Genomic DNA, 27,605 nt, shown 5'->3' on the forward strand with positions numbered 1-27,605 from the left:
ACTTTATCGCACGTTCCACAGTCATTATCAAGAAGATGTATTTCTCACCTTTACAAATTTCAGGGCTCTCTACCCAAGCTCACTGCACACTGGTGACAGAGTTAATTCTCACAGGGGAATAAGGGAGAACTTACAGCTAAGTCACCTACATAACACGGTCCAAGTTCACAAGGTTTCTAGTAAAGACCATGGGAATCTGAGGAGAACTAGGACCTCCCAGAAGGCACCTGGCCCCATATCATTAGACCATTGGTAGTTTCAGACTCGTTTCTTGGAGAAATATCACAGAGAGCCGAGCTGGCTCGTGGTGAAAAAAAACGGAGTCCAATATATCCTAGAAGAATTGAGCTGCCATGCAAAAAGGATCCTTTCCTTCCTCTTAACAAGCTCAATAAGGAGTTTGTCATTTTTGGTTTTGAAGAATTATCTGCTTGCATTTGTGGGGTTTTTTTTTAGATTTTTTTAAATTAAAAAATAAAAGCTATAAAAAGGTAGAGGTAGTTTTTAACTGCAAGGTTCCTATCTGCAATGAGCATTTCTCTGGAGCCGAGGGACGTTTTCAGTCAGACTGGTATAAAACAATACTTGAGGGAAAAAAAGTTGAAAGAGAAAGCATTAAAGGTATAGGAACTCAGAGACCTCTTCCTGCTCCCACATCGACCATCTCACAAAATGAGTGTATTTCCTCCACGAGGAGTCTATATTTAATCCGGACGGATCACTGACTATGCCTGAGCAGCTTGGCAGCCCTTTTCCTCCTCTTCAAAAAGTACTCAAGATTCACTCTTGGCATTGTCTAATGAGCGGTCTACGTCTCACAAGAACATATATCCTTACAGGTTTCAACGAGCGAAGACAGGATCAGTGAAAAATCCACCTCTATTCCTTTCATTTTTGTTCCTTCCTTAAGAAAAGCGAAAGGACACATAGAGGCCCCCCCGCCCCAAAAACCAGTTGGCACTGAAGGACGCTCACCGACCAAATGATCTACCTTGTATTTCAAAGCCTTTTGTAACCCTGTTTTGGCACACAGGACCAGGCATTATGTTTATTAAAGGAACATTAACAGAAATATCACCAAAATCAGGTGATGTGCTGCCAGCACAGTCACGAACTTTCCTTCCTATCTGAAGTCGTTGTAACGTCGGTAACTGGAACGGGGATTTACAATGGAAACGGGAAGCTGTTTCCTTCACCGCGGGTGGTTTCTGAGGCAGGTAAAGAGCAGAACTTCGAACTGAGAAGCAGTAAAACCAGGAGTAAAATATTATTGTCGTCCTCTCACCAACCATATTCATAATCCCAAATACTCCAGTAGCAACACGATAATCTAATCTCAGGACTACTGCTCGTTGCGAGAGTTACGGATGAGATTTCACCTTCGTATGCCTTTCCCTATGGCGCTAACTGCTAATTTATCACCACCCTCGCTACAGTGCTTTTATTATACAACAGCGGCCTGCATTAGAGGGGCGAAGGCTTTTCTGCAGTTCTTGTTTCTACTCCACTAACCTTTTCATAGCCTCGAAACCTTAACATAACATTCCTCGTCTTCAAAAGGCGGTAGTTCTTTCTGTCGTCTCAGAAAACCTCGGAGCACAACGTTACCTTCACGTACACAACTGAGGGGGTTTCCAGCAATTGCCAATTGCGACGGAATTCCTTTGGCAGCTCTAGTACCGTCACTTCATAAGCACTCATTCCCACACGCACGACTGAGGTCAGCATTTGGACCTTCCCGCTTATTTGGAAGATTCTATTTTTTTTTAAAAAAAGAGGTTTTCATTGTTTAAGATCCCACAAACAAAACCTGTTTATGGAAAAAGAGAGATATTTTGAATACTAAAGTCCTTTATTCAACAACACAGAAATATCACAAAAACAACTTTACTGGGCAAATCGAATGTTTTTATACAGTTTTGTACATGCCCCATAAGTGATTATTTTTTAATAAATACACTGTTTTCCAAAACTGTTTTTTTTCCATAATTGCACAAGCATACATACACCTTACACAAATATCTATTAGAAAATTTAATAGATAACTGCACAGTTCAGAAATAGGAGAACACTGTGAAAGGAGTACATTTCTGTGGCCCGCGTTTCTGGAAAAAACCTCTTAGTTCCCTGCAATTGTGAAAATGGAGTACTTTGTAACACAGGAGCTGTCTTTTATTCACTAAGAATACAGTGGAGCTCAGCGTGAAACTGCCAAATTTAATAAAAACAAAATCTGAAACATTTAGCTGTTACATGAGAACCCACTGTTTGATATCACTATGCATCTAACCATGATCAAAGACCCACTACTGCTTTTTGCTGAATGTATCCGACCCTGAATGGTATGTTCATTTAACTACTTTCTTTCTTCATTATTTGATTACAGATGCAGCCCATTTGAAGACTTCATATTCTTTAACATTAATTGCATGACTGACATACCAGGGGTTCTGTACAGAAAGGGAGTATTTCTTCTCCTAGGGAGGGTCTGTTATTAATTCCCGCAACGTGAACGTGCGCCTCCCTTTCAGCCTTACTGTTTTCCATAAGTTTATCTGGGGTATGACAAAAATGCTTCTGCTAGGCTTAGTGCTCATGCCTAGACGACTGCAAGATTATGCTCTGCATTTTTTTATTTTGCATTGTGAGAACGAAAGACACAGAGGAATACAAATTTTCATACCGGAAAATATTTCTGGACCTCGTGAAAAGAACAAATTTGGTAGTTAGAACTTGACAATAATCTGATTTACAAATATGTATATAACATGTGGGGAGGAGGGGAGGGGAAGAGAGAGAGAGGGGCCAGAAAGGGATTTCCTTCTTCAAACATCACTAATCAAAATGCTCTATGCGCACTACATCATATAAATACCGTTTTACCAAAATCTAAAAATGTGATGATGTAAAGGAACAATATCCCAAATGAAAACCATATGGGGAAATCAAAGGAAAATCAACTCTTGTTCGTTTTTAATAATTAACAGGTTTGCTTGTTTGTTTTTAACAATTTTGAATTGACATGTAAAACACCACAATTACAATATACAGATCCATCAGTTCTTTAAAACAAAACAACGAAACAAAAAAAGAAACCACATCAAGACATGCAACATTAGGGTATTAGACAGTTAAGTACATTGCTATGAATATCTTTGTACACCTAATGTAGCCTGAACTTAATTTTGTCTCTACTTCTGTAAGAGCAATCACAATTTTCCAAAAAGCAAGGCAAGCTTACCGGCCGGATGTGCAAATAAGGCTTCAGTTTATAAATCGATCAGCGTTTTGGTAGAGAAGACCTTACAGAGCTCTTATCGGTCCAGCAGGAAACAGCAGAGGCCCTAACCCAAAAGTCCCCAAAACCAAAAAGAAAGTCCGTACAAAGCTGCCAGATGAGCAGAGGTAAAGCTTATCGTATGGTTATTCGACCGACCACCTCTTACAAACCGTAAGAGGGGGAACGTGACAGAGGCATTTCGAAGGTGACATTTCATTGCTGAAATCGAGCACGTGGCGTCATACCATGCAAAAATGTAGGCGTGCGCGGGGGCCCGAAGCCCGGGACGTCGGTGCACGCCTCAGCCCGGCCGCCCGCGCTCCCCCGTGCTTGTCCCCGACCCTTCCGCCGTGCCTGGCCTGGCTGGCACGTGTCCGACCCCGGGAGGTCTCTCCTCTCCGTGCCTGGCCTGGGGCCGTGGGCCGTTCCCACCAGCCGCCGGCCCGGCGGGCTCCCTGCCCGGCGAAAGCCGGCGTGCCCCGGGAGCCCACGCTGCGCACCCCGGCGCTCCCAGCCATCCGGCCCGAGGGTCACCCGGGCCCGTGGACGGGAAAAACGAGCAGGGAATGGAGAAAGGGCTGAAATAACGTGAGGTGTGAACGCTCTGCGCATCGTTAACCAGGTATTTCCGTGCTCAGCACCTTGTCTGTGAAACTACTGATAGTCCTATCTTGTGTGAAGTAGTAAATATATCAAATACATGGCACAACAGCATTCTCTGACTTCGATGGGAAGGCCTTTTCACTCATGAGTGGTATGACGAAGCCAAGCAATAAAAAGTGGTGATCAACTGGTATTAAGTATCCCTAAGTTCAGTATCTTCCGTATCTTTTATGACATGTGAGTTATATCCCTCCGTCAACTGCCTTCTCAAGGAGCAAACATTTTATCTACGTAGCAAGGGCGGGAAGAAGACTGGCAGAGCCTTCTCGTGAGGACCTACGGGACCAGTGGTTCAACAAAGGCAAGATCGGTGGACCAAGACGTGTGTGCAAGGAGCACTCCTTCTTTGTAAATTAAAAAAGAGAGTTAATTTTTATATCCCCAAAATATCCAGGCTCTCATATGAGCACAACTGCAAGTGAGACCCAAGCCAGTCTAAACATCTTAACTCGCTTAATTGTGAAGAGCTCCACGTGGAACAAAAATATTGCATTCAACGTTATAAAATATTTACTCCATTGACGGAAAACCTTACACAAGAACTCACAGATGGAGGGTAATTTGACTGAGTCATCACTTTTCCTAAGGTCTCGTACTTATTTCATTTTGTATCCTAGAACAAACTTTCCATAGACGGCTCATTTGCACGTCCACCAATGCCGTGCACTCCACCTTACAGCACAGTCAAAAGCAAGCCAAACACCATACAGCATTTTTGGAGGGATACCCTTCTGTAAAGCTCTTTTGGAAGCAATGCAAGTGCATAAACCACTACTCTAATATCGTGCTCGAAAGATTAATTTTAAATTTTATGTCTTCCCCTCATACACCAACACGACGGAAGGTAATTGCTAGATGCATCATAATCTTTTTATCGTGTAAAACTTGGCATCAAGTCTCTATGGAAGGATGCATGGTAAAACAGTGCTGCTGTTGCTGCTGCTGCTAAACAACTAGCAAAATAATATTTAAAGCTAGAATTTATTGCTCCGGATTTAACTCGCAGAACCACACCGTTGTGTACAAACCGTTAATCTCCATAGATGCTCAGACATGATTGTCTCCTTGTGTCTAAACACACAAAATACAAGCTGCTATCTGTACAGTTTACAGTACTGAAACACATATATTTGAAAATGAAGTATAGATATGTTACTTTTCAAAGATACATGACTTTATAGCAGGGGTTTACCCAAACTTTTTTTTTTTTTTTACAGCCACTTTAAAAATAGACAACAACTTCACTAGTATAGCTAAGTTACATCAAAGAAAGAATCAGTGTACTGAATGTGAATAAACTGGCCAATTCCCCAGGCTCCCAGATTTTTGCGGTTTGTTTTTGAGGAAACCCCTATACATAAATGAAAATAGTATCTGAGTATATTCTTCAATGGTGGACTAAGCAGTTTCTTAAAACAAGACTTTAGCTTGCCATTCACTTCGGACTGCCTTGAAAATAAGATACACTACTGCTTAAAAGAACCATCGGAATGCTTCAGCGCTGGGAACAGGTGTTCTCTAAAAAAAAAGCAAGAAAACAAGTTAAGCTTTCTTTTGTGGCATTACAATATTCGATTTCTGCTAGTTGCTTTCTTTCCCTTTACATTCTAGCCATATTTTCAGTTATCTAGGAACAACACAATGCCTCATACGGCCTGACAACTGATACAAACATCCCTTCTCTAAACATAGGCCATTCAAGGGCTACATATATCTTTCTCAATATATAACACACCTAGCAGGCTATCTGTCTCCTCCGTAGTTAACCAAGGTAGGCATGGAAATGTAAACATTGTTATAGAAAACATCTAGTGAAAAATAGACAATGCTTTCAGAATAACCACCCGGTTTTGCTCCCGCTATGCCACGGCGTACTGGGCGCAGCGCTGCGGTTCGGTGCCTCCGCAGGTCACGCGGCGCCTGGGCAGGAGCGCTCCTTCCGCTCCGGCAGGGAGGCAGGCACCGCTCCCGTGTTCGGGAAGCGCCCCGCGTGAAGGATGCGGCGCAGAGAGCACTTCGGCACCCGCTGGACTTCAAGCGAGGGGCACGTCCTGCCCGCTCGGAGGGGACGGGCCTCCTGCTTTCCTTCGCACACGTGCCGGACCCTGGCCTTGCACAGCAAGCGTCTGCTTTCAGCGTGGCTAGCCTCTCCCTGCCCCGTCCGTTGTCCCCCTGAAAACGGCATCCACTTGCATTTCGACGCCTTCACACGCGTTTGAGCGCAGGCAAGTTGCTTTCAGAGCGTTAAAGCATAACACACGTAAGAGACGGAGGCCCTCAGCCTGCAAGGTGCTGTGCGATTTCTGGGAGGTACTTCTTGCCCTCAGTTTCCTTCAAAAATCAAGGGATGATGAAAGTGCCCTTAAAGAAAAAACTCTGTGCATCCAGACCCATATGTTTCTCCTTGTATCCCCCCCCCCAGCATTAATGACCATACGCTGACCACAGACAGAGCAAGAGCAAGCCCAGAGACAACCTCGTGTGGGGCAGGTTGTTTCACTGCCAAGTGCCCACAAGCCGTAGGGTCACACACAACGAAATTCCCCCAAAGCAAACCCCGGGAAACAGCAAATAAACCCCGGCTATGAAAGAGTTCTCCCTGATTTTGCGCATGTTCTCAATAAATATCGTGTTCCTTTTTGAAGGTTTTCTTTAATTTTTGTCTTAGGGCTAAGCATTGTCCGGTGTTGTCTGTAAAAGCCCGACGAAGCAGGCGCCCAGAACGCGCAGCGGGGTCGTACTCCGCGCCTCCATATGGCTCTCAGAATTCCTCAGAACTGCTCATTACTACGGCAAATATTTTCTGCTGCAAAACCAGCGCACGCTGTTACACGCAGGCTGGAGCAGTACACGGGTCTGCTTTCTGGAAAAGCTGCAGGGAAGGGGAGCAGGGCTTCTCTTGCTGTTAGGTTTAACATCCATGCCCAGAGAAACACCAGAGACGGAAATGCTTCTGCTGTGCCACCACAGTTCTGACCTGCGGCACCCAACACCCAGGCCCTCCCCGGGAATGCGAAAGTTCAACAAATCACCCGAAAATTAACTTCCAAAGACCACGAACCGGCTTGTTGAAGAAAATCCCCCAGAAGAGCTCCGTGTCACCGTCCCAGGGCAGGAACGGCCCGCGTCCGTCTCTCCCGGTCCCCACGGCACCCTGCTACGCGCGGCTGGTGCAAGCACAAACCACGGCAAGGCGCAGCAAACCTCCCCTCCCAGGTACGCCGAGGAGCGCGGCTGCGACCGCTCGACCAGCCACGCCGCTCCGAGCGGGCTGCAAGATGGCTGCTGACAATAAGTGAGGTCTACAGATTTATAATTGATAAGGAAGTTGGCTGCAAAAGAAGCTGGAGTTCAGACCGACGGCACACAATTGCAAGCCTAAATCAATTTGAAGAGAAGAGCCAAGCATGCAAATGTATTAAACTTAATATATTGCCTTCACCTGAAAACCAAATATAATATTCTCCTATGGGTCCATCTACCTATACACAAAACCACAGATAGAGATAGATTGATTTAAAAAATAGAGACTGAAATTGCCTTTATTTATTTTCTTGCAGCGTCAGGCTGACTTACTGTCAGATATTGTCATATCAGCTGGAAGTAAAGGTGCAACGTCTGATTAAAAGGTCATTCAGACCTTTAAATTCACAGAATGATATTTTTGAAGGGCAAAGCTCTGGTTTAATACGTGTGCTTTGGAAAAACTACAAGATAAGGAATTTTGTATCCGCATACAAAGTTCTAATTAAAGATACACATTTACAATTAAATATCCATTGCACTAACCCCCAATTTGGGAATGAATTATTAATCCACACTTAAACAAAAAGCTTTTAAAATAGAACAGGTGGCTCAAGTTAAATCATAACCAATTTATGGGATGAAATCCTTTGATTTTACCACTACGAGACTGAAGGTTATTTCAAGACCAGAGGAGATCTTTCAGCCCGTTCAGTGGCTCAGCACACCAATGTATAAGCTTAAGTGCAATGACCATCTACCTTCCGGCTGTATAAACGCAAGAGTCCCAGCTGGGGAATCAAACCCTCGACGAGATTACGACGCATTTCTGGATCTCGGTTTGGCTTGCAGGAAATCATTATCCTGAGTGACAGGGAAGACAGATTCCCCTGGAAGGGGGCGGTGCGGGGGGAGCAGCACAACCGGAGCTGATCAGCGTTGGTTAAGGCAGCCTTCACCGCTCCTGCCGGTGCAAATACTGAGAAACAGCAGCCTCACTCCCGGGGGAAACTCCGAAACCCGCAGCCCCGGCTGCTCCTAACAGGTAAGGCTATAAAGCACGGGGTTCGCGAGAATTTATCCCTACGCAACCTGATATGAAATGACCTTCAAGCTCAAAATTTCCTATTCCGTTTCTCTTCTTGCCAACTTTCACTGAAAACGGAGTTTGCTACAGAAGTAGAAGGAGTAGCTCAAACATCTTAAATGCTATATTTTAACTGTGTTCCTGAAAAATCACCTTTACACAGAGAACCAAGACCATTATGTTTTTTGGCTTCATGAGAAGGTAAAAAAAGCAACCAAACACAACAGAACAGTGAAATACCCTTAAATAAAGCAGTAGTGGACAAAACACATGTATCTGTTCTGGTTACGGCAAGCAGCAAAAGGCCCAGGAACTCAAAAGCAGGCCCTTTATATATGTGCATGTGTGCACACACTTACAACAGGTTAAAACAGCAGAATGACAGATGCTGCAAATTTGTCACCAGAGACTCCATTTTGACATTTGAGCTCGGTATTTTTGCAGCAGAAGCATTCATTAAAGTATAATGTCTCCCACAGACCAGGGTGACCGACAGACTGACTGCGTGGGGCCACGCTGGCAAGCTGTTGGGTGCCAGGCCGTGGGGCTACCGAAGCCAGCACCAGTGGGTCACCCTTAGGCCCACCAGCTTGCCCAGCTCAGCCCCATCGCGTGGAGGAACAACGAGAGCCACTGTCATCTCATGCCTACGAAATTTTTTGGAGACGCCCCTCTCCTCGGCCGGCTGAGTCTCGCGGCTCGCCAGCTGCCTGGAAGATTTGGTACGCAGATCAGAAGTCAGGAAAGCCGGCAGCTCCTGCTACGGATGCTGGTGCTTGGACTGCAGACCAAATTCATAGCTGCATACATAAGACTCAGCATGAACCATCTTTGTTATTATTTTCTGTAAGGCTAGGGAATCACTTGGGGAGAGGTGAACCATATTTGTAAATAAAACAGAATAATAAAATATAGCAGAGCGCTACACGATTACGGCCTAATACTTTACCAGTGTTTAAAGATGGTGCGTTATGTAAGAATCCTTTGATGTTTGATCCATGAGCAAAAACCCTGTTCTCATAGAAGCAAACTCGCACGCTGGCTGGAGCCAGTTACAGCCCAGCTATGGAACTCCTCCTTCCTTTGCAGAAGCCCTGGCTGAAACCAGCCAGCTCAACAGAGGCCCTCTGGGAAGTACATTGCACCTGAGGTACGCTCAGGAAGATCTGGGCTACCTGACACCGTCTTTACAAAGACCTACGTGACTGCAAAGACAGACAGGAGTGAAGGAACTTCTTCCCTAACGAATCCCAAACTCAAATGGCAATGCAGTTGAAACAGGTGGATTTTCCTGTATTTCCCAAAGCAGCTGGCCTGGTGCCAGCCACATAGGGAAAAATGACCTTAACAACGTCTCCACAGACACTCTTGAGTTTCTCACGCTGGAGGACGATCCCTTCTTGAAATCCCTTCCACGAGAGGTGCAACTTGGAGCTTAGGCCAGTGGACACATGGCATAAAACTTGGCCCACGAAGTTCTGTGTATGTCTGATCAGAGACAGAGAAATCTGGTGCTACATGATGGCAAAGAAGTTCAACTGGAAAGTCTTGGTCCCTGCACAAAATGCAATTTGGATCAATCAGCAGCCCAAGAGCAGACACTGAGCACCACTAGTCATAAACCCCTGACTAGGTACTTCCCTTACACACTTGTGAATGTGGACTACAGACCTAGTCAATCCCATAAAAGTCACAAGACTTTCTGAGAGGAGCAGAGTCGCAACAGTGAGATAGCAAACGTCCTGCCCCTTCCTCCAAGCCAGGCCCTATATTTCCAGCGCTGCAAGCTGATTTAGGGGACAGCTTGATCCCAGTGGAAGTTATGTCTGATATGCACATATTGCTGCTTGTACAGAAACTGTCCAGAGTCTGGTGCAGATCCATGTGCTCCAAAACTCAGTTTCCGTACTCAAATCCCCCTTCTGCCCAAAACTGCTCTCCTTTCACATTTTCCTTTTCTTACAGCTCTCCTAGGAAACATAGGGGCAAGGTGGCTACAGATAACAGAGGTGAAAATCCTTCTCAGGAAAAAATCCTTCCCCAGCACAGCTGGGCGCCAGGGCACACACGCGCAGGTACAGGCGCAGCCTTGTCACTGCGCCGCGGCTGTCTCTCTCACGGAGACGCTCCAGCACCCCGACAGACGGACACCATCTCCCGACCCGCGCTAACGCGCTCCCTCGGGTACCGCCACCCCACGCAGAGCAGGGGCGGCAGAGGCAGTCGTACTCCCGCAGAGACGGGTGAGTGACACCCGCGCTTTGCAAGACCGCGAAGGATGCCGAGTTTCCTCTGGGAGCCTGCTCTGCCAGCCCGTGGTCTGGATAGCAGCTCCCCTCCTCCTTGCTTAAACGCTGAACCTCCCTGAGAGGAAAGCAGCCTTTAAAATTATCTATGGCCCACTTTGTTCTTCTCATAAATATACATTACCTACAGCATCGACTTTGGGGAAAAGCTCCTAACGCTCAAATTCAGCTCACACAGTTTTCTTGAATGTTTTTCTTCAGGCGAGCAGGCTTGGGGGCAGAAAAAAGCGTGTGAATTCCCAACCCTCTGTACCCTGGAAATGTGAAAGGAAGGGAGATGTCTGCTCCCGGGAACAGCGCGTTTCTCGCAGCCACTCCTCTCCCTGCCCTCGAGGTAGGCTGGCTGCGGAGGTCCTACCGAGCTGTGCCGACACCGAGGGGGACGCCTGCGGCTGCTCAGGGACAAGGTGTTGCTCCCGCAAGCTTTACGGCTGCAGCACGTCTAGGCACCGGCTGGTGCGGGGAGAGCTCGGCGTGTGGCAGCAGTCGGCGCCTTTCTGTCCTGGCAGCTTCCCACAAAACCTCAGGCCCACGGAGAGGTGCTGCAGGCTCTGGACAAGGTGTGAAACGGTCCATGAAGCTGTCACACCTCGCCTCTGCCAAAACCCCCGACTACCCACGGACGCTGCCTTCCGCTCACCAGATGTGTTAGCGCGCTGTACCGCTATCCTCTAATAACCAGCTTACTATTGGGCTTAGGAGATAAAAAGGGATGAGGACGTCAGGTCAGAAATTCAGTGGCGAGTTTAACAACCCAAGTTAAAACATCTCTTACCATACCTGAGCTACGGACCTGTGTCCCTTCATACCAGGGATGAGATTTAACATTTATTTTAAAGTCAGTTTTATTTGCTCTGAGAGGACATGAATCTGTTTGCTGGCAGTTATTTTTCCGCTTGCACTGCATATCTTTCATGCTGTATTTGACACAAACCAGATTTAGAACATACCAGATTAGGAAACTCGTTTGACTTTCTCTGCCGCCAACTCCACAAAGTGAAAAGTAAACCTCCGCCACGGGATACTACAAATAGAAACTCAAAAAATGAACTACTAATTCGGGGACAAAAAGCCCAGCTCCTCTCCAATAACTTACTCAGCTAACAACCTCGAGAGACTTCGGTGAGACTAGCTGGGGAATAAAGGATTTGTGCCTATGGTAACTGGAGAAATAAAGATCTGTCCCTACAGGGCCAGATCCTTCCTCTTGGACCCACCATCAGCAGCAGGCAGTAGCTCCCCAACCAAATCAATTGGAATAATTTGAGAAATAATGCATTTCTCCACAGGAGAAAGAATAACCAAACATACCTCTCATTTACATTCAGTGCACATCATCGTTTATTTTATATATTAATTTTTTTCACTTTCTATACGAGATTAAATTTGAGGAATGGGTAAACAATTTCACTTTTTTGATCTAAAAACTGCATCACACCATTGGGAAAAACAGATGGCAAACAAATCAGAAATCGTAAGGAATCACGACTAACACTGTCGAAGAAAAATAGTTCAGTCCCATGAAATGTTAGTGATGGAGCCACTTTCCGTGTTGGTGAGCGCCTACAGCTCGGGCCGCGCACACGCGCTGCAATCTGCCTCGAAATCCCTGCGGGCCAGACTGAGCCGCTAAGCGCTGCCTCCTGTTAGGGCTGGCATGCACGAGCATCACTCCGGGAAGCAGGACGAGCCCTGGGAAGGAACAAATCTCCTCTCCGCCTTCCAGGGCCGGGGGTAATTGGCCGCCGCCGTTTTCCAGCACGCTCCCTCCCGTGTGCCAGCGCAGCTCTTTTGGCTGGAAAGCCGTGGGACAGAGCCAAGTCTCCACCTCCGCCGGCCGCTGGCTCCCGAGGCGGGCGGCCGGCTTGGCCACCGGCTTGGCCGTGCCTGGCGTCCCGCGCGCGGGGCTGGCAGCGCCCCGCGAGCCGCGTCGGGGACTCCTCTGCTCGCCCGCGACCGCGCAGCCGCCTCTCCGCTGGCCCTGGCAGAGCTCTTAACAGCCTTCTGGCGAAGGTGGAAGGGGAGAGGCGCCAGGGGGTTGGGTTTTCAGGTTAGGGGGCTGTAATTTCTGCTGCCGAAGCGACCGAAGTTTCGTATTCCCTTTCTGTATCCCTTTCAAGCCGTTCTTTCAATTCCTGCAGTTTTTCAGCTATGTCTATACCTGAGGATGGAGCTGCTAAGCCCTCTGCAGCGGCTATTCAGCTGATGGTGAAGATTCTGCTATTTTTATTTACTATTTGCGTTCCAGCAGCGCCTGAAGGCTGCCAAGAGGATGAAGGAGTGTTTCTGTCGGTTCAGTGTGCCCGGCCTCCCAGCAGGCAGGGCTGGCCCGTCTCCTGCTTGTTAGGGGCGGGGGAAAGGCTAGCGCGGGCTCTGAAACAGAGCGCCACTTCAGAGCCAGGACTGATGCTAAGCAGGTCACGAGAGCTGTCACTTAGCGGTCTTGTACGCACCGCGGGGATTAGTATAAAATAGCCAAACGCTTTATTAGCATAAAGCAGGAACCTCTGCCACCGAGAAAAGTTTCACAGAGAAATTTTTGGGTGTGGGTTTATTGCCACCGTGCAACATAATACTCAAAATGCTGCACTGCAAAGGACACTAAAAATGAAATAACCACACCACTGCTCAGTTTCTGCTTTCGCCTAGGACCTGCCTAGCTACTCCTTCTGGCTTCCCTCCGTCAGACAGTATCAACCAGAAACGCGCCTTCCTCTGCAGTGGACGCACACACGTGCCTAGACCTCCCTCTCCCACACACACCATCATCCACCTGCTCTCTCATCCAGCCCCTGTGAAAACCATCCATCAGTCCCTATCATGTATTCTCCCCCCTACACACACAAGCTCACAAACAGATTTATTCTCGTTAACATTCATTCCATTAATGAGGAATCCCTGTTGGTTCGTCATCCGGCGGTACAAGTCTTTGCACTCAAAGTCTGATATCTCTATCATCCTCAAAACTGCTGCTCCAGGGTACAGTAATCTCTTATGGACTGGTCTCCAAACAAAGCGGAGGCACAGTTCTCCGTGCCAGACCTAAATTTAAAGCTCCTTCCTCCAGAGATGCACTGCCTTCAGCATCTTTTTCTCCTACGTAGAACCTAAAACCGGCTACGATGCCTCATTGATTAGCTAACTGCTTCTTTCCTTTGGGATTTTTCATACGCTGCTGATAAAAGAGCCAGTGAAAAATACACCCATTAAATGCTTGGCCTCTGCATGTTTTCTTTTCCTCAAGACTTTCAAAAAATATGTATATTTACCCAAATGCAATACTCAGTAAATTACCTGGACTCGGGCAGTATTTTCAGTCAATGCCTAAGACTCACTGCAGGTGCCAGCTTGGCTCTCTAGGAGCCGGTGAGCACAGGGTATCCTCAGGCCGGGTACAAGGAGAGGAGCACCAACACCCCCCCCGTACAGCAGGTCACCACAATCCCTCACTGGAGGGGAAAACATTAAAGACCGTAAATGGCTCTGAACGCCATTCATTCCCTGGTACGTCTTCTGAAATTTTCAAGGATGACAATTAACACTCATCTCAGTGATTATTTTTGTGACACTGTCACCTCCGTTGGAGTTTGACCTCCAATTTATTTTACATCAGCTTCCAAGCAACCAGCCGACTGTGATCACTGCCTCCCAGGGCTGAGATGAACTGGTGATTTAGAGGGAACAGGTTTTATTTCATTACTAAGCTTGTGTCATCAAGCCCTTTCCCATCCACTCACTGGTGGCTAGCTATTCGGACCCATCACCCTTCCAAATATATTTTCTCCTCTTTTACTCACTCTAAAACCGACGGCTTTTGTTTGACTATACCACCCACATGGAAGATCATACATTTAACAAAATCTACTCCCTGCTTCCCTTTTTCCATTTCCGACCTCTTTAACTGCACCACGATTATCACGCTTTGCCCTCCCGCACTTTGTACACAGATGCGCAGAGCTCTTCAGCTCTTTTCTGAGCCCGTAACTGTTGGGGTTGGTGCACCACGCCTGTGTCCCCACCCAGCACTTAGGATCTGCAGAAGGATGGATGTTACCGAACCACAACTGATGTAACACCTTTGTATCTTGGGGCATCTCATTTGTGGTGATGGGACACATTATTTGTGTTAACAGAGTGCAGATTAACAAGATGTCAGTATACTCCAGCTTCTCTAAGACACGTTATACACCACCCCCAGGACACCCACCTGTAAGCCCCAGCAGTCCTCAAGCAACAAATCATCATTTTCAGTCCTTCATTTGCTAGCATCGCCTCCCTCTTCCACATTTGTCAGCCTGACAGTACGTATGCCTTCATCGTTTCCTTGTCTTTTGAACAACGTGTTCGGATCATGTAACTCCTCCCATGCCGCGTGCTCACCCCGGTCTCCAGAACCTCTCCATAAATTCTACTCGATTTAAAAAATGAATTAAAGAAACTGGATCTCACTATCAGCTACGGCATGTGGAAAGCCCTGCTCATCATCTTCGAAGTCCCCTTCCGGTGTACAAAGACTCGGCCTCTCCTCAGGGAAGATAGTTACCGATGAGCTCTTTAGCCACCTTACCTGAACTATTAATGGCAGACCTCCTGCCCACAGCAACGTGTGTATTCTGCTTTCTTCTCTCCACCAGTGATCTCACGGCCATTTTCAGCATTACCATTTTACCCTCCCTGACAGCGCATCATCTCCAGTACTTTGTCGCTCTGCCCCACGGTCGCGGAGCCACTGCCGTGAGGAGCAGGCCCCCCCTCACCGAGGCTTTGCACATCACGGCCAGCCTGGAGCCTCTCGCGCTTCCTACTCGGCTTGAGCTTGCTGCTGCGGTGTTCTTTCCTTCCCCTCTGGCCTCACGCATTTAAGTGGTATCCGTCCTGAACTCACAATTTTCCAGTGTTTGTTAAGTTCCTCTCTTGACCTCAAATTCTAATGCTGCTTCTCCACTTTCTAAATCACTGAGTAATTTACTTTTTTGAAAAATCTCTTTCATCCCTTTACCAATAACTCTTAGTCAAGTGATGGCTGATATCAGCTAATAAGGATCCTATATGGAAGTACAACACAGTCCAGGGCCGAGGCAGTCTGGAGCTGAGAGGAATACTGTCCTGAGGTAGGAGAGGTGCACAGTTTTAAAATGTCCAACGCTTCAAAGACTGAAATAAAGAAAAATGCTAAGCGGAGCTGAGGAGAGAATAAAACTCCATGGTGATTAAATAAAAAGGGATTTGATGAGTTTGCTGCTCATTAAGAATGCAGTATCCAGCATGACCCAGGCTGGCTTTACTCCTTTTAAGTTCTCCTATTTCACTTGGCACTGTAGTACCTGGCTAAATATGAAAAAATGGAGAAACTTTGGACAACTACAAAAAATTCAATAGGCTTAACACATACCTGGCTATGGATTTTTATGGTCTTAATTAAGAGGAAGCCTAGGAGTTCCAGGGAGGAGAAAATATTTCCCATAATGTCTGAGAGTAGAAGTTAACAAGCCTGCTGGGATCTTTTTAGCCCCTGCAGAGCTAAGGCTTCAACATTATTAAATGGCTGTCGCATCTGAAGTATGGTGCAACATAACTCAGCAAACAACAGAAAGCATAGGATGCTGAAATGGGAGAAGACTTTAGATTACACCGCAGAGTAATTCAATTTCAGGACAGGTGTTTGGAGGTGACTGAACAAGATATGACTGTGGAAAACAATAAAGGTACCCAAAAGAAGAGAAAAGACAGATGCAGCAGGCCGGGCTCCCAAATAGCAAAAAAGTATCAAACGAAACCGCATGCTTCAAGACATTGTGGTTGAGCATGATCATTCAAAGTAGATGAGCTATCAGAAAATACAGACACCAAAGAAACAGAGAAATACTTTCTTCAGATGGTATTATTCCTCAGAAAACACGGTATCACTGGGAGATTTTTAAACACATAATAGGTGACACAGGAATTGTTAGCAATAGGGGCTAAGTCCCAGAGACTTACTTACGGAGACCTGAGTTACGTTCTTAATTTTCCTAACTCACTGGGGTACACCAGGAAAGCTTACTCTAAACCTTTCCCTATACAGTCGCAGCCGCTTCACATCGCAACCAGTGATCAAAAGGATTATGCAGTATTTGATGAGACTTTAAGGTGCACCTTCTAGGTTTGCCTGCTTAGAAATATTTCACTTACCAAGCCTAACCGTTAAAATACATACATGTAAAGAGTCTGAAGACCGCTGGTTTTCTTTTTGTTGACACATTTTAAAGATATTTGGAAAGGATCTTGACTCAGCCACCCTTGCGCATCAATTGTATGATACAGAGTAACTAATATCTCTCTTCTATTTAACTCTCTAAAGCACATTTCTCCTAAAACCAAAAGCTTCCTACAGCAGTACCAGGATGTTGCTATCCAAAAGGGACCGCTATCTGACATCTTAATTCATTCTCCAATCAAGAAAAGTCTTCCCTGACTTCAGTAAAGGCGTGAGATGTTGACCTAGCAAACAGAACTGCATGGAAAGTAGCCCAATAAAACAACGGTAGGAAAATACATGTACAGGCAGACTAAAACTGAGAATGTCACTCTTCAGTTGTTACTCTCCATTAGCCACCCCAAGCCAGCAGGATATAACATGATATTCACAAAACTACCAACTTAAACAAGACCCCTTCTATGAATAAGGCATGAGGTGTACAGCCCACGACATTTTGTGCAAACACAGAACGGGTAAGATTTTCCAAAAGTGCTGAAGCTGACATAGGAGGCAAAGTCCCACTGACTTCTATGCACCTCAAACTGGAATACAAATTCCAAAGTTGCTCAGATGATTTGAAAAAAATACAGCCATTATGCTTATTACTGCCCCAGAAAAAAATGTGGCGGCATTCATCCTATTTCTCATGACCCATGCAACTTGTCCAGCCTAAACAATACGCATTGATTTCAACATGTCAACTTGTAAAAAAAAATTGACTGTAAACTCCAAAGTCTGGTGCAAAATCCTGATACCCAACTGTATAACCTGTATTAGTATTTAGGAAAATGTACAAAGAACTACTCAGTGCAATCAAGACATAGAGCTGTCATAACCAGTTAACCTCTCTTACCATACGGACAATTTCACTGGCAAACAATCAGAGTTCAATGATTTAAAGCGAGCAATTTTCAATGCAAGCAGAAAGTAGTGTTTCTATGAATGAGGCTGTTAAACCCTTGACTGCTCTATAATTTTTGCTGAATTCCTGAAAGTTTGGTTCAGTTCAGTACCAAATCTCACCACTATGAGATTTCTTTAGGTGAGAGAAGCTTCATTTGAAGAAAACATGTTGTGAATTTGTCCCGCTTTTACAAAATACAAATGCCGTTGCACTATATAAACAGTAGTTTATATAATGTATATTCTAGTTTGAACACAGATATTATGTTTTTGGCAGTCTCTTTGCCTTTTAAATATCACATGAAGAAGAGGGAACAACAAAACATGAAACAGGAAAATAGACTACATCCAGCTCTGCTTCGGAGTTGCACTAGGCTTTTCACCCTGCCACTAGTTTTCCTCGCTCAGTAATTCACCAGAACCGTACGGAGAGCAAAAGCCCAGCTCTGCAGGGCTCTCAGCGTCTTCCCCAACACCATGTCTCCCACCAACTTCACTGTAATATGAAGACATTCTCACCTTGTGGGATTTGATCTTAAAGCAGAAGGTCAAATAGCTTCAATGACACTTCCAAGCTATGGAGATGAGGACACAGCGAGCAAAGATGCCTGCAGCTGCTCTGGCCTCTGCCAGAGGTGGGAGAAGGAGCCCTTGTGTTACATGTCATCCCCAAAAACTGCCGGGGTCAAAAGGAAGACTCGCTGCTGAATGTATGTTTATCTCAGAAATGTAAAATCTGGATGAACGTGACAGAAACTGTCGCAAATGCTCAACGAAAGTCAAATCTCTCCCTGCCTCTTGTCTCCTCCCCTCACTGTCAACACCGTCACCGCAAGAACGTGTGCCGTTTTTGAAACCAGAGAGACAGCGCAGCGGAGTTGCCACGCACAGTCACACCTGCGCGCGCTGTGAGAAGCGAATTCCAGCGCCAAGGACTCGCTATCGAGAACGCATCTCTTTACCTCCAGTTCAGTCCTGGAAACAGAAGAAAACAGGCGCATCCTGGAAGGGTGCAAGAGGCACACACATGGACAAGAAGGAAGAAAACAGCATTCGGGACCCATCAGGGCTTTACAGCCGGTACCCAGCTTGAACTGCACAGGGAGCAGACTGCTGTTCTTGCTTCAGCCGTAAAAGCCTGGGGGCAGGAACTGCCTTTTTGCAGACCCTCACACAAGCGGAGGGCCATGAGGCAGCAGCAGGGAGGCAAGAAGTGCTGCCAGAAAGTCACATTTCAGTGAAGAACGGCAACGCAGACTACGAGGTGGTCTTTCCTTTGACCTTGCAGCTAGCCACTTGGATCAGGTTAGCTGCCTGCTCCTTATCAACTTTTTCCGAACCTCCTCGCGCTACTCAATCCCATCATGTAGTCACTTAACTTATGCATGTAATTCAAAGCAAGAGAGGCGGAAGGGAAATTGCTTCCTCGGAGGCCCCTGCTAATTGACCCCTATCCACAGAGCTCAGCAGCGTTCCCTTAACAGTGTTCACATGTACTACCAAAACACGACGTGCACATTCTGCGGTTGCCAGCACAGCCTCCCTCCCTCGTGGCAATGCCATATGGCGGTAAGACTTCCAGGATCAGACGCCGTTTCTGCTGAAATCAATCATCAGAGCCCCATCCCTGGTGAAGGCGATCTCAAACTCCCACTGACTTGAAACAGAGCTCAGTGAGGTGCCTCAGATTCAGATGTTGGTATTTACTATTTCAGCTCCGTATACAAATGTTTACTTTAATAGCGCCCGTATTAATTAGCAAGGCAGTTACAAATAAAGCCAGTGGCGCTGACTACTACGACAGCATGCCCAAGCATCAAAAGATCTTACACATCTGAGTTGAATCCTTCAGACCTTGCTGATATGAGTTAGCCCCTCTGCCTGGTTTTGCTATCATCCTCCTGAAACCGAGAAGCAGGGCAACTGAAATCAGTACAAGCATACACTAAATGAGGATGATTTGCTTCAAAGAGAGAGGAATGTAAAGTAAGATCGGGTTCCTAATCTTCATAACCTGCTGCAGAAGTTACATAAACGTACACCAATCAGAGGGAAATAAGTAGTCTCTATGGGTAAATAAAGATTATGTCTCTTTAAACCAACTGTAAATCTGAACGAACACAGAATATACATATACGAGTAGGCAGCGTGCAATGTGACGTCAATCTTATTTTTATAGATTTATTATTACCGTACATAAAATTTCCTAGTAATAATAACATTCTATGTAAAATACTAGAGCATTGGGACACTTTTAAGGTAAAAATATTACAAGAAAAATAGGAAAAATTAATTCAAGTGTTTAAAAAAATGCTGGGAGGGAAGCTTTCCATTAAAGATGTGAAGGTCAGGAACTTGAAAGCATTAATGTGAATCTGTCTTAAACTCAGCGTACTAACCTTGAGAGTTCTATCATATGCCTTCATTGCACCAGGAGAAGAACAGATTTAAAAGGAAAAAGAGAGAGAGAATTTCAGTGGGATCAACCAGTTTACTGTTTATTATTATTCTCATTATTTGTTTATTTTGCTTTTAAACACAGTTTCACCTCCTGGCTTTAGTCATTTTCACCATTCATAGCCAATGCCGAGCGCAATTCATAGATTATATAAAGATATAATGGCCCATTGAGCCCCTTGCTTCTTGCTGCACTTCCTTGGGAACATGCCTATCTAGGTCACGTGGGATCACCTAAGGAGATCTGTGGATTCCCAAAGCCTGTAAGACAAACGAGCCTGAGAAGCTAGTTCAGCAGGGAGACTGCTCTCACCCACCTGCAACCACTGCTGCTGCTTCAGTTCAGCCATGTAGGCCCTGTCACTCTCTGACATGCTTCCAGCTGGTTGCCTTACAGCCAGCACAGTGTTGCTGCACATGTGCTCTAGGCAGTCATGCTGTCACTCTTTATTATTATTTAATTAAAAGAAAAAAAAAAGAGAGAGAGAAACAAGAAGAAATGAGAATAACGACCATAACAGAAAGTTACTCAGTTTGGGAACTCTTCCTTTCCTACTGGCAAATAAGGCACCTGTAAAGATACTAGCCACATCCCATGACATACTCTGTGACCAGCCACGACCTGCAGAGAAGTGATGTCCTACTGCTAGCTCTACAGCGGGAAACAGAAACCTGTTTCCTTCAAGTCGCAGTACAGCAGCAGAGGAGTTTTTGTCTTTATGTATCTGCTAGAGCACGAAGAGGAGAATGAGAGAGAAGGAAGAAAAGAAGTGAAGGCAGGTGGTTACGAGAGTACACGAGTGGCTAATAAAACCACAGTTTTACTAGTCACAGCGGTTAAACAATTTCAACGGGCGGCATTCTCATAACATGCCTGAACAATTTTTAAGGCTGTAGAGCACCTCTGTCAGGAGCGAGGAAGTTCTGGAAACGTGCTCAGAGAGGCACATGAACTCACAGAAAGATCTGATAACATATAAATTAGTTTCTTCTGGAGATAGCTCACTTTCTGCACAAATCGATAATCCATCAGGATCTATCATTTATCATAAGCCTTAAATCACAGCAGCACCCTGGTTTCGTAGGCCTAACGCGAGGACTTGGTGCACAAAAGGCAGCCCCCTACGTCGCGTGGTGCTGGCTGGGGGATTTGCCACGATGCCCTTTTTGAGAAGTCTCTTCTAGGCTGTACTTTGGTATTAAGGTCCATCACTAAAAGACCGGGGTATTCTGTATCTTCTCTGCAAACTTTCTACGAAATCAGCAATGGTGTATTACTGACAAGAACAACAGTTAAAAAAAGTCTAGTTTCTAGCACCTGAAAAGTCCATGCCGGCTGCTGCACTGGCGATGCTGGGCCATCATACATTCACAAAAAACAGCTAAGATGATGCATAAGAAAGAAAGAGCTACAAATCAAACTTCAGCAAGGATAGTTCACTCTTGCAAGGAGGGATTAATTGGGTATTTTGATGAGTCTGGCTACAAAACAGTTAATGGTATCAGCCAAATATCGACCAAAAACCCAACCGTTGCTTTTGTCCCACGGCAGTATCAGTATCAATGCCATTATCTCCATTTATTTAACGCGAAACAAATCAGTGGGTTCTCCTTGTTGCTTTCTCCCTTGAATCCCTCATCCCACCTCTCCTTAGAGAGAGACAACTCCTGCATGCAATGATTGAGGAAAGAAACCACAACACACACACACGCACGCGCGCACGCACACAGAGGGAAGTTGTAATTTCTCACTTAGTTGCTAATTTCTGTGACTACAAATCTTGATGTCACCCAATATACACTACTCTTCTGTACTAAATCCATCATCCTCGACACCTTCAGACACATCTGATATGTGCATCTAACCAGCAACACTATAATTTTAATAATGACAAGGGATTAAGTATGATTACTACTCTTTCCTCGTGCTTGTTTCCTTCGCCTGAAGATATCAACCAATAGCTGTTTCACTTGTATTTGTGTATTTTTGTTTCCATTGTCTGTCGTACTCAATACATCAACTGAAATTTCCGTAACATCATACCTGCCTGTCTTCTGTACGTCTAGCAAACTTGAAAACCTGTCTTTACATCTTTGCAATATTCAATACATTGTCAGTTCTGAGGACACATTGTAAAAATAAATGTATATACAGTTCAGTCAGTCAGAAATCAGTTCAGTAATACCTGTGCTATTTTTCCATTGTACTTTACACACCGTAAGTGGGTTACTTTGTAAAATATATTGCCAAAAAGATAACTTCAGCACGTTCTGCCAACCGTGGGCTCTACGACCGGTTGTCTTGCTCGATCAGACTGCCATAGGCCAACCTGAAAATTAGCTAGCTACCGCCTTCCCCCTGAACTTGTGACCACTGAAGTCAGGCAATTCAGCTAACCGCTCCCCACCTCCCCAGCCCTTAAAAACCACCCCAGAGCATCATGGAAAAAAATAATAGTAATAATTAAAAAAAAAAGAGAGAGAGAAGAAAGGCGAAAGGAAAGCCACCGGTCCCATCGGGCGCGCAGCAGTGACGCCGGCGGGCGGCCGCCCGGGAGGGCCGGGGCCGCCGCTGCCCGGGCCCCGCACCGTGGCGTCGCGGCGGGGCGGGCGGCCGCAGCCTCACAGCCTGAAGGAGGCCTCGGAAAAGGGATGCTGCATCTTGAAGCTAGACAAGAAGCACTGGAGGGGCGGGGGCAGGGGGTTGAGGAGGGACGGAGGGAGGCTGGGGAAAAAGAAATCATCGCCTCTGACCTCTAGCGAAGTGCCAGGTTTTTTCTTAAGCTCTTCACATTTCCTAAATTTGCAGATCTGGTGTCCCGTTTTGCGGTTCCTGCAACTGCTGCAGACTCCACAGTTGATGAGCCGCTTGCAGGGCACGCACACCCCGCACCGTTTCCGCTTCTTCTTGGCGGGGTTGCCCGCCCCGGCCCCCCCGCCGCCGCCGCCTCCTCCGCCGCCGCCGGCCCCCCCGCCGCCGCCGCCGCCGCCTCCGCCGCCGCCTCCGGCGCCCCCCGCGGCGGCGGCGGCGGCGCCCAGGGCGGAGGCGGGCGAGGCCGAGGCGTGGCTCTGCGGGCAGTCCGCCAGGTTGGCGATCTGGAAGGCGCTGTCTGTGACGGCGGCGGAGGCGGCGGCGGGGGAGTGCAGCGCCGTCATGACGATGACCCCCGGCGGCAGCGAGAGGCCGCCCAGCGCCGGGATGGCCGAGAAGGTGCCGACGCGCTCGGGCAGGTTCATGATCTCCGCTTCGGCGGCGCCGCACTTGAGCTTGTTCATGCACTCGCCGGCCAGCGGCCTGCAGTGCTCGGGCGCCAGCGTGGAGAGGAAGTTGTTGTTGGCCATGGGCAGCGCGGGCTGCTCGGCCGGCGCGCAGCCCGGCTTGCCCAGCCGCTGCGAGTCGCTCCGGTGGTGCATGCTGCCCCTGCCGGCGTGCAGCGAGGAGGCGGCGGCGGCCGCGGAGGCGGAGGCGGCGGCGGCCGCGGAGGAGGGCTTCCTCGCGCCGCCGGCCGCGCCGCCGCCGCCGCCGCTGCCCCAGAGCATGGCGGTGGCGGCGGCGGCCGTGGCGGTGTCGCAGTTCCAGGGGGACATGCCGATGCGGGCGGCGGCGGCGGCGGCGGCGCTGGGGAAGATGGGGGTGGTGATGCGGGCGATCTTGGCCGCCTGCGGGAAGGCGCCGCCGTTGGTCTTGTAGAAGGTGGCGAAGGAGCGGTACCTCTCCATCTCCGAGTTGTAATCCACAAGGCTGTTGAGGGCCCCCTCCGGCAGGTGGCTGTCCTTGGGCAGCCCCGGCGCCTCGGGGTTGGGGCCGCTCTCCACGCACACGTTGGTGTTCATGGTGGCCGCGGGGGGCAGGGGGGGCCGGGCCGGGCCGGGCCGGGCCGGCGGGGGGGAGGGGAGGAGGAGAGGGGAGGGAGGGGGTGTTTAATCCTCCTTAGGGCGCATTTCCGCGGACGGCGAGGTGCCGGGCAGCCTCCTCTGCTCGCATTCTCCCGGGAGCTGTCACAACTAAAATAAAGAAAGTCATTGCCAGGGGGGCGCGCGGGCCGGGGGGGGGGGGGGGGGGCGGCGAGCGCGCGCGCGCGCGCACTAACGGCCGCTCCGGGCCGTTGGCGATAACGGCCAATAGGGACGTGCCCCCGCCGCCGCCCGCAGCCTCGCCGGGGATACCTGGGCGGCGGGCCGGGCCGGCGGAAGGGGCAGCCCGGGCGAACGGCGTGCCCAGCGAAGTCGGCAGCCTGCCCGCCGGCGAGCCGAGCCGAAAAGGCAGGGAGGGGGGAAAAGGAGAGGGGGAAAAAAAAAGAAAAAAGAAAAGAAAAAAAAAAAGAAAGACCGAGGCGAGGGGACGGCGGCGCCAGCTGCCACAGTGTCCTTCTGCGCCCGGCGGTCGTTAGCGCGGCTCCCGGCACAGCTGGCCCCGCCGGGGTCCCGCAGCAAGGACGGGGGCTGGGCGAGGGCGGGGGATAGCGGAGACGCTCGATAAAAAAAAAAAAAAAAAAAAAATATATATATATTTAAGCCAGGCAATTTCACAGCTCGTGATCGCAGAGCCTGCAGCTGTACTAAAGAGCGAATAAGCCTCGCCGAAGGATCCCCCCCTCCACCCCAGCGCCGAGCCGTGGGGCTCTGCAAGGTTGATTTCAGGAAGGGCCGGGGGGGGGTTGAGGGGGGGACAGCCCCTGCTGCAGGCGTTACGGGAGCAGGGCTTGCTTCGTCGAGATGAAAAACAAGGAAAGCTGCACAAGGCGCATCGCTTTACCTGCGGAGCTGACCCTTCCCGGGGAAAGATGGCTTTTTTTTATTTCGATTTTAGCAAAGTTTAGGAAAGGAATAAGGATGTGGTGCTCATTTTATTTCCCGTAGGCCACTCCTATGAGGTGAAGGGGGATATTTTAGTTTATAGCAACGAGGAAGGTGCATTATTGCAGCCTTCGTGAACTAAAGCAAAACATAAACATAACTTAAAAAGCCCTCAGTTTATGAACACTGCCTCTTTGTTTTCCAGCTTCTTTACCTGAATAGTTGAGATATTTCTAGCATCTTTTCTGATTTACCGCTATTGATCAGAAACGTTTACTTTAGAGACGCTAATGGGGCCACGTATAGTTTCAAGACTCCAGTATGTTTAGTTCAGAATGGTTATCAATTACAGTAATTACGATCATAATTAGATTAATGAACCATTTGTAGCCCAACCTACCAAGTGCAAAAACTTCATCTTCTCCTGATGCTGTACACTAAAAAACAGGGTTTATGTAAACAAATCCAGATTAGGGGAGAGTAAATCTAAATAAGAAACCTCACCCTTGGCTGGATTAGGAACTAACGTGCATCTTTCGATCAGAAAAAGCCCCCAATCACACGGGAACCACCTCTGCATTTTCACGCAAGGAAAAAACCCGAGACTGCTGCTCCCTTCAGAGGTCTGATGGCAATACAAAGGCTGCCCCGGAAAGCTCTAGGCTAAACGTAGCCTTGTGGAGAGATGCTAAGAATTTGCATACAGCAAAAACCTCCCGTTTCCATAAATGCAAACGTAGCCGCATGTCCTTAATAACAGCTACTCAATAAAACTAGTTTTGCCAACCATGTGTAGGAAATCCACACATCTGGCAAGGAATAAAACGTTAGCGTTTAGCCTTTTATTCAAGAACTCAAGTAACATACGCATTTTCTTGCCCTGTTTCCCCCTAGTATTAAAGTGGCTTCTCTCCACAAAAGCTTTCTTTGCTTGCTACCTTCTCTCTCCCCCAAGCCCCCTTTCCAGGTTTATTGCCACCAGAAACGAGAAGATGATGGTGCCCACCAACCAGGTCATTATTGTTTAATCGATGGATCTCTGGAGCATGAAAAGGGGACCCAAGACGTAGTTACTGATTTTCCCCCTTTAACTGTAGCCCTCATTTTCCCGAATAAAATAAATAAATAGAAATTGCTACCCAGACTTCACGATTCTGTTGCTGCTTAAGCCAAATGTGACTGTACATGTTCAATATTGCATGTCTGGTCTGCCAAAGACAGAGAGATCAAAGGTCATATTTAACATTCAGGAGGAGGGGCGGGTGCAGATTAATTAATAAATTAATATAGCGGCGCCTTTTATTGCCCAAGTCTAGCATTAATCTACTTTTACGATCCCAGAGGACAAGAACAAAAAAAAAAAAAAAAGCAGCCCCCAGCAAAAACACAAAATGAAAAACAAAACACCCCCCCAAAAAAAATAAAAGAAGGGAAAAGGGGGGGAGGAAGGGGTGAAAAAAAGCAAACCGGTCACTTACCAGGCTCTTTATTTGGGGGGGCTTGAATTTGCAGACGCTACCAGCCTGTCTGCCTTTAATTAGTTGCACATCAGTCCCTAACACAAAGAAGAAGAAGAAGAAGAAGAAAATATCCAGATGTGTCTTGGCAGCTCCTCAATTACAACTTTGATACTTGTAAACAAACTGCGAGGGGCTGTGGAAAAGGGTGGTCGGTGCGGGGGGGGGGGAAGAGAGCGGCGGTGGAAATAAATAAAAGCCGCCGATCCACTAAACAAATACCTGTAAGTGGCTTTTTTTTTCTCCCTCTCCCTCTCTCTCTCTCTCCTCCGCTCTCTCTTGTTGCAGAGAAAGGAGGAGGAGGGGCGGGGGAGGCGGCGGGGGGCGAGGAAGGAGCAGGCACCGAGGGAGTGTGTGTGTGCGTGTGTGCGTGTGTGCGCGGTGGTCGCCCTCCTCCGCCGGCGCGCTGCGCGCCGTCCGTCTGCCTGCCGCGGAGGGCGGGCGGCAGGGAGGGAGCCGGGGAGCCGCTCGCCCTCTCCCCTTCCCTCCCTCCCTCCCTCCCTCTCCCCGCGCGCGCGTGTGTGTGGGCGGGGGAGGGGAGCGGGGGCGCTCGCCGCCGAGGTGAGGAGGACGCAGGAGGATGCGGACCCCCTCCCCTCCCCTCCGCTCCGCTCCGCTCCGCTCCGCTCCCCTCCCCCGGGGGCTGGCAGCCGGCCGCACCGCCGGCGAGAGGCGCACACGGGCCGCGGCCGCCGCACGGCACGGCACGGCACGGCACGGCACGGGGCCGCCGCCGCCCGGGTGCGGAGCTGCCGGCGGGGGGCGGGCGGGGCCGCGCCGCGCCGCGCCGCAGAGGGGGCGGGAGGGCGCTCCCGCGCGCACCCGCCCCGCCGACCGTTTAACCGTTTCCGGGCGGCCGCGCCGCGCCGCGCCGCGGGGGGAGGGGAGGGGAGGGGAGGCGCCGCGGCAGCGCCCGCCGCCGCTGCCCCCGGGGCCCGGCCCGGCCCGGCGTGCGGCGAAAGTGCCGGGAAAGTTTGCGGCCGGCGGCGGCCCGGGGCGGGGGCCCGATCCCGCGCGGCCGGGAGCGCGCCGGCGGCCCGTGGGGGCTGCAGGCCGCGGCCCCGGGCGGCGCTCCCGGCCCGCGGCGGCCCGGCGGGGCGCAGGAGGCGGGGCG

The 27,605-nt window shown here is 48.5% G+C and overlaps 1 protein-coding gene across 2 annotated transcripts; it reads right to left on the bottom strand.

The window, feature by feature from the left end:
- Nucleotides 1-1,831: 1,831 nt before the first annotated feature.
- On the bottom strand, nt 1,832-27,272 carry CXXC4 (CXXC finger protein 4). 2 transcript variants are annotated; one of them, XM_064510545.1, is made up of 4 exons: nt 26,714-27,270; nt 26,453-26,529; nt 22,932-24,182; nt 1,832-5,461 (listed from the first exon to the last, which is right to left on the bottom strand). In XM_064510545.1, the coding sequence occupies exons 3-4, from the start codon at nt 24,009-24,011 to the stop codon at nt 5,417-5,419; spliced, it is 1,125 nt and encodes a 374-aa protein (XP_064366615.1). In that variant the 5' UTR covers nt 24,012-24,182; nt 26,453-26,529; nt 26,714-27,270; the 3' UTR covers nt 1,832-5,416. The 2 variants fall into 2 exon arrangements, with proteins under 2 accessions (XP_064366615.1, XP_064366614.1); XM_064510544.1 differs by having other exon boundaries at nt 1,832-24,182; nt 26,714-27,272.
- Between the last annotated feature and the right edge of the window lie 333 nt (nt 27,273-27,605).

This window comes from Dromaius novaehollandiae, chromosome 4 (assembly GCF_036370855.1).
Source record: "Dromaius novaehollandiae isolate bDroNov1 chromosome 4, bDroNov1.hap1, whole genome shotgun sequence".
NCBI lineage: Eukaryota > Metazoa > Chordata > Aves > Casuariiformes > Dromaiidae > Dromaius > Dromaius novaehollandiae.

Excerpts from the sequence above, each read along its gene's own strand:
- CXXC4 (XM_064510544.1), bottom strand. The coding sequence starts at position 24,011 with ATGAACACCAACGTGTGCGTGGAGAGCGGCCCCAACCCCGAGGCGCCG.